The sequence below is a fragment of the Psittacula echo genome, assembly GCF_963264785.1.
Source record: "Psittacula echo genome assembly, chromosome: 21".
NCBI lineage: Eukaryota > Metazoa > Chordata > Aves > Psittaciformes > Psittacidae > Psittacula > Psittacula echo.
Window position 1 is genome coordinate 2,844,270 of NC_137757.1, and position 7,234 is coordinate 2,851,503.

Here is a 7,234-nt window from a genome sequence, read left to right on the forward strand (position 1 = left end):
CAGGTTTCAGCTGGCAGCACGCTCACTGAACGCCCTGTTCACTTCCATTATCAGAAGGAGCTCTGAGATGAAATCTAAACCCGTAAGTACTCTCTGGTTGATATTTAGAGGCAGTTCACTGTTGCATGTCTGTAAGTAGAGACCAACTCGTTCATAGGCTGTATTTTGCTCCTTGTATTAGAATTGGAGCAATATTTCATTTTAATGAAAGTAATAACCCAGCATTAGTTGGTAGGACACGAGTAATTTAATCTTGACCACAACAGGAACAAATAGATCTACCTCAGGTTTGGTTTCACCTTTTCATCTTCCTCCCCTGGCACATCGTCGTTAACGTGGCGAACAACCAGATTATACGGTTCCTCCATTGTCCCTTCATCCGATTTCTGTTCCTTCTCCAGAGCCCACTTGGGACGTTTGTTTCCCGCTGAGGAGATGGGGGAATGTTCTGCACCTAAATCCTCCGGAATGCTGTCAGAATTGGCCTCTGCCAGACACTTGTGGCACAGTCTGTAGCGCCTTGTTCCTTGCTGAACCACACATCCTGTTAGCTCAGTCACGTGACGCTTGCACTTCCTGCAGATCAGTTTGCCAGCTTGATGTATCTAAAGAGATGTAAAATCGGAAAAGGTCAGCAATTAGCCAAAAAACGTTTATTTTTTTAATTTACTTTTGGTTTTCAGAAAAAGAATATTAATCAAATCATTTTTTTAAAAATTAAATTGAAAATTAAATTTGCCAATTTAAATAACAAATCATTAAAGTTGAGGTGCAGTCTTCCTGGGATTAGGTCTGGAAACTTCCTTGTTCAACCTCTTTGTCGGTGACATGGACAGTGGGATTGAGTGCGCCCTCAGCAAGTTTGCCGATGACACCAAGTTGTGTGGTTCGGTTGATACGCTGGAGGGAAGGGATGCCATCCAGAGGGACCTCGACACGCTTGTGAGGTGGGCTGATGCCAGCCTTATGAAGTTTAACCATGCCAAGTGCAAGGTCCTACACCTGGGTCGCAGCAACCCAGGCACAGCTACAGGTTGGGCAGAGAAGAGATTCAGAGCAGCCCTGCGGAGAAGGATCTGGGGGTGTTGGCCGATGAGAAAATGAACATGAGCCAGCTGCAGTGTGCGCTCGCAGCCCAGAAAGCAACCGTATCCTGGGCTGCATCAAGAGGAGCGTGACCAGCAGGTCGGAGGAGGTGATCCTGCCCCTGTGCTCTGCTCTCGTGAGACCTCACTTGGAGCATTGTGTGCAGTTCTGGTGTCCTCAGCATAAAAAGGACATGGAACTGTTGGAACAAGTCCAGAGGAGGCCATGAGGATGAGCAGGGGCTGGAGCACCTCCTGTATGGAGACAGGCTGAGAAAGTTGGGGCTGTTCTGCCTGGAGAAGAGAAGCTGCGTGGAGACCTCAGAGCATCCTTCCAGTGTCTGAAGGGGGGCTATAAGGATGCTGGGGATGGACTATTCATTAGGGACTGTAGTGATAGGACAAGGGGTAACAGGTTCAAACTTAACCAGGGGAAGTTTAGATTGGATCTAAGGAGGAAGTTCTTTACTGTAAGGATGGTGAGACACTGGAATGGGTTGCCCAGGGAAGTTGTGAATGCTCCATCCCTGCTGGTATTCAAGGCCAGGTTGGATCAAGCCTTGGGTGACATGGTTTAGTGTGAGTTGTCCCTGCCCATGGCAGGGGGGTTGGAACTTGATGATCTTAAGGTCCTTTCCAACCCTAACTATTCTATGAATCTATGGCTGAGCAGCCGGTAGCAATGAAACCTTGTGGGTTTTCCAGGCCAGATTCCGACAGAGGTGCCGTACCGTTTGGAAGTGGTTCCGTAGATGCTCCAGTCGGGTGAACCTTTTTCCGCACACGTCGCAAGGATACGGACGCTCCCCCGTGTGACAGCGAAGGTGCCGCTTCAGGTCCGCGCGGCGTTTCACCGTGTGCGTGCAGAACGGGCATTTGAAGCGCATCCGAGGTAGGTCATCTGGGACAGAGAAACATGGAGTCATTCTTTGTGTAGTAATTTGGTTGCTTTTCAGTTTAAATAGGTAAGTCATGTTCAGCCTGGAGAAGAGAAGGCTCCAGGGAAACCTCAGAGCAGCTTCCAGTGCCTAAAGAAGCTGTAAGAAAGCTGAAGAGGGGCTTTGGACAAGAGTCTGTAGGGACAGGCCAAGGGGAATGGCTTTAACCTGCCAAAGGGGAGATTGAGATGAGCTCTTAGGCAGAAGCTCTTCCCCGTGAGGGTGCTGAGGCGCTGGCCCAGGGTGCCCAGAGAAGCTGTGGCTGCCCCATCCCTGGCAGTGTTCAAGGCCAGGTTGGACACAGGGGCTTGGAGCAAGCTGCTCCAGTGGAAGGGGTCCCTGCCTGTGGCAGGGGTTGGAGCTGGACGAGCTTTAAGGTCCCTTCCAATGCAAATAATTCTGTGATTCTCCAATTAATTTTCCCTTTGGTCTGTCACTAAATTAGAAACATCCCCAAATATCATCTCCCAAAGCCAGTATTTCTTATGGAGCTCATTAAATGGCCATTTCAGAGTGTTTCCTTAGTCAGGCTATTCTTTAGAGGTACAGATGATCATAACTACACAGCTGTTATCTATAGTCATCATATCTGACTGTCCCATCAGCTAACCCTTCACAGCTTGGACATTCTAACCTCTATTTAATATAGTAGGATGCACACAGTCTTAAAAATACACAATTGTAATGAAATACAGGTGTATTTATTTGGGGCGTATGCTGTCAGTCAGGTGCTTTATGTAGCATGGCCAAACTGTTGTGAAGTGTGAGCTGGTTTGGTCTGTGAGGGAATGCAGCATCCTGTCAAGGACAGGACCCACTGCTGTGACAGCCCAGGGCTGGATTTAGGCTGAATGCCTCCATCTCTGCCAGGCATTGGGGATGTCACAGGAGAAATTCAGGTCCCCAGGTCAGCTACAGCTCATGAAGCTTCATTAACCGCCACCTGTGTCCAGATAATGTGCCACACATTGCTCTCATTTCATGGAACACCTGGGTCAAGCTCTCTGGTTCCAATTCTCATGCTCTGCTCTGGCTCTAAAGTCTCAGGTGCTACAATCGAGGAGTTAACCGATCTGCAAGTCTAGGCATCGTTTGGGTTTTCATGCAGCCATACAAACTCTCTTCCAAAGATCATTTGAATTCTTCTAAATAAAGACAAACTTTGCAAAACTGTATATTTTACCTTCATTCCAAGTACTCATTACTCCTAAAATCTTGGGCATTGAGGTGTATAGTTCCTCTGCCTTAAATTCCACGAACTCAGGCGTCCTTGACAGCTCTTGTTCCAGATGAGCAACAGACCACCTCTTCGGCACCGTGTCCGATCCATCATGACACCCATAATCACGGTCAACATCATTCTCAGCATCAAATTCAGCCTCCTCTCTCACACAGGAGATGTGGCCGGTGTCCGAGGCACTGCCGGTGCCACCAGCCCTCTCAGCCTTGGTGGGTTTATACTGCGCAAAGTCGCGGCTCTGGGCCAGGCCGAGGTGCTTGCGGCGTCTCCTTGTCGAGCCTGGCTTTCTGCCTCTCTTGGAGAGCTGTGTTTCTGTGCGCTGCAGGATCACCTGTGGGGACAGGCAGCTGCTCCACGAGTTCTCATTCGCTGCAGCAGCCTTATCATCCGGGAGGGAGCAGGAGCGCCGGGGGTTGCTCTTTGCTTTCCTCCTCGAGCGATACAGGGTGGGACGGGCAGGGTCACTGTTTGTGCTTTTGGCTGAAAGGCCGAGGTAACGATCCTTCTCCTTCTCATTAATGTCCAGGGAGGACTTAATGAACGTCTTACAGACATTCAGGATATCTGTCATCTGCAGATAGCTGGCAGCAGACATGACCTCGATCACATTCTGACCAGTTAATGCCAATATGCCTGAGTACACAAAGTCCAGGATAACCATAAACGTCTCTGGGGAGAAGACCTCGAATGTGGCTACAGTCGGCTGGCTCGTCTCCTTTGAGCTCTGAGAGAGCAGCATCTTGAAATAGCCACTGCTGGCAAAAAGCACATTGCGATGTGCTTTGAAGACCTTCCCCTCCACCAGGATATCGCAGTCACAGAATAAGTCCTGCTTCCGCTGTTCGTTGAGCTGCTCCAGGAGGTGAAACTGATGGGAGGAAATCTCCATGCCCGCGGGGAGCTAAAGGCTTGTTCTAAAGGAAAAACAAGGGAACCCGTGACAATCTAAACTGGCTGGGCTGAATACTGTTATTAAAGAGATGGGTCTGTGTTTAAAAACGTGAATATCGTACGTGCTACCGATGTCCAGAGGTGAAAACCCGCCTCGGCAGACGGTTGCCTACCGGAGCCTCCTGGCCGGGACTGGGCGCTGCGGGCTCACCCTCCGTCACAACGCATCGCGGAGGCAGCGGCGCTCCAGCGGGCGCAGCCCTCCCAGCCCGGGCTCGTCCGGCATTGGCGGAGGCCCCCGTCACTCACCCGCCCGCTCGGCCGCATTGGCCGCTCAGCCCTCGGCCGCCCGGCGCCGCCGGACCCGTCCGCCGAGGCGCGGAGGCGCCTGGTGGCTGCGCGGGGCCGTTCCTACCGCGGGCACCGCAGCGCCCGCCGCCGCCGGTGCTCGGGAAGAGTAAGCGCTGCCCTCCGCCGAGCCGGGCTGGGCTGGGCAGGGCTGCGCTGGGCTGGGCGTGCAGCCCGGAGCCGCCCGCGGTACCGGAGCCTCGGCTGCCGCTCCCCGCCGCTCCGCCGCCCGCCACCCGGTGCCGGGCGCCCGGCGTGTCCCGAGTCGCGGCCGCCCAGGTTGGCCGCAGCGTCCCCGCGCTGCCGGCGCCCCTCCCGCCGCGCCCCGCCGCCCGCTCCCGCGCAGCCCTTTGTTGTCGCGCCCGGTTCCCTCCAGCCGCGCCCGGGGCTGCAAATGGCGCCCGCCGAGGACGCCGCGCAGCCCGAACCACGATCGGCTCCGCGGGGCCGCCGTGCACGGAAACCTCAGCCCGAGGAGCCCGGAGCCGCCCCCGCAGCGGAGCTCGCTCCCCGCCGCCTTCAGCCCGACGGCCAGTCCGTGCTGTCGGTGCACAGCACAACCGCCACTCACCGGGCGGGTCCTGCGGGCGGCTGCCGCTGATCCAAGGGGAGCGGGATCCCGGCCTCGCGGCGGGGCTGGCGGTGGCTGGAGGCGACGCGCAGGTCCCGCGGCCCCGAGAGCCCGAACGGGAGAGAAACAAAAGGTATTTGCTGACGTGGGCGTTGGACAGAGACGCCCGAGGGCCGGGGACACAGTTAAAGGGGCAACGCACCGATTGCAGGCGCAGTCCAGCGGCTGCCTCCGCCCGCCCGCCCGCAGCCGGGGCTGCTCGCCTCGCCCCGCACCCACTCGCCGCCCGGGAAGCCATTGCCTCCCGCAGACAGTGCGGTGTTGCTGGAAAAGCCCAGTCCAGATATCTGTGTATGGGGAAGGAAGGTATGACCTGAATGGGAAACCTCTGTCCTTGTGTCTTGTAGGATATGGTACAGGATTCGATAAAGGAGCGGGTTATAACGGGAAGTTCTGTATTCAAACAACTGAGCTAATCCTAAAGCAAAGTACTGCAAGTGGAAGTGCAGTGACAGACTGTCCTTTTTGTTTCTTCTGTGTGGAAAATCAAATCAGCATGCCCGTTAGACAAGACACTTTCCATCTTGTGCCTGTTAAAAGACGGAACACTTCACATCTTGCTCCACAAGATCTTTGAATAATTTTGAGAAGGAACCTCTGCAGGTCAGTCCTCTCAATGCCTGCTCAGAACACAGAACGAACAGTTCCCATTTGTATAGTAGAAAGTGTCAGCTCACAGTTCAGCAGAGAACCTCACTAAGGTTTCATTCACTACAAGAGCAAAGCCAAGATACAGAAATCTTGTTCCTGTTGGTCCTCCCTAAGTTTTCCTTACAAAGTTATTTGTTCTGTGTTGTTTAAAAGTCTCGATGCACCAAATGAGACTCCTTTGCACTTCAAGAATTAGACATGATAAAAAGTTAAACTAACTCCAGTGTGGGAGTACTTTTAAGTTAAAACAGCATATAAAAGATTTAACTAAATAGTATTATCAGCTTTTCTTAGTTTATCAAATTACACCATCACTGCACAGGTTTATGTGGCAGGTAGAATTCCTGAAAAGAAATACCTGAAAAGGAGGAAAGAGAAATGGTTTTGAACTCAATGGTTCAGCCTTTGAAAGGATGGCAAGACAGTTGTCAGGAAATAAGATAGTTAAAGGTGAGACACTAACCAGAAGACCATGAATCTGTGTCTTCGCTCTGGATGGTGGATTTGTGAATGCAACAATAAACACAAGCCAAGCAAAAAGAATCATGGAATTGTCTAGGTTGGAAAAGACCTTTAAGATCATCAAGTCCAAGAATTAACCGCAGCACTGCCAAGTCCACAGCTACGCCTTGTGCCCAGGAGGCCACCTGGCAGTGACAAAGGACAGAGAGAGGGGAGAAAAGGACAAAGACACCAGGATTGCACAGGGAGTCAAGGTATCCAAGAGGAATGTCATGTGAAGAGGCCTCCCTCCAATGTTAGATGAAACAGGGAATGGAAAAGCAAATTTCAGGAGAATGATGTATTGGAATCAAAACATGCATTACAAAGTGGTATTTAAGAGCAGTCAAAGCAACATGAAGATGAAAGAAGTACAAGGAAAAGATAATAAAAAGCAAAAGCAATTGGAGAGGGATCAGACCTGTGGCCGTGGGGGAGCTCTGGGTATCTCTATTCCGCCTCCCACAGGAGGAAGGCCGGTGCCAAGATCCCATCGGCCATGGCTTTGTCAAGCCAAGTCATGGACACTGCCTCTGACACTGCTCCAGCACTACACTACAACTTAAACATCTCCACTGTTATTTAGCTCTATAGAGCCAGGATAGAAACAGACTCTGAGTGATCAACCAGTAGCAGAAACCAGTGCAGTTCTATTCCCCTCTTCTCTAGCATTTAAAACCAGGTATCCTACCTCAGACCTGACAAAGGTCTAAAAGCAACACCTTCAAATCAGGAAATTAAACCCTGTGGGAACAGCTCTGGAGGATCTTTACTTTCCTCCTTGAAAAGAAAATGTTACTTCTGCTAAGGAGTGGTGTGTGATCCTCATGGGAACATGATGAAGACAGTCAGCAGATGTGAGGTGAGCAGAAAACAGAGAGGATTTACTTTCATGTAAGAGAAGGACAAGCAAAATATATGACTGGCTATGTACAATGAAGGATGTCAA

At 51.7% G+C, this 7,234-nt stretch overlaps 1 protein-coding gene across 1 annotated transcript; it reads right to left on the reverse strand.

Moving 5' to 3' along the window:
- Positions 1–278: 278 nt before the first annotated feature.
- Positions 279–4,164, reverse strand: LOC308228884 (zinc finger and BTB domain-containing protein 8A-like; the record flags this gene model as incomplete). Its single annotated transcript, XM_080632499.1, has 3 exons — positions 3,207–4,164; positions 1,817–1,986; positions 279–605 (listed from the first exon to the last, which is right to left on the reverse strand). The coding sequence occupies exons 1-3, from the start codon at positions 4,150–4,152 to the stop codon at positions 279–281; spliced, it is 1,443 nt and encodes a 480-aa protein (XP_080488625.1). The 5' UTR covers positions 4,153–4,164.
- Positions 4,165–7,234: the final 3,070 nt, after the last annotated feature.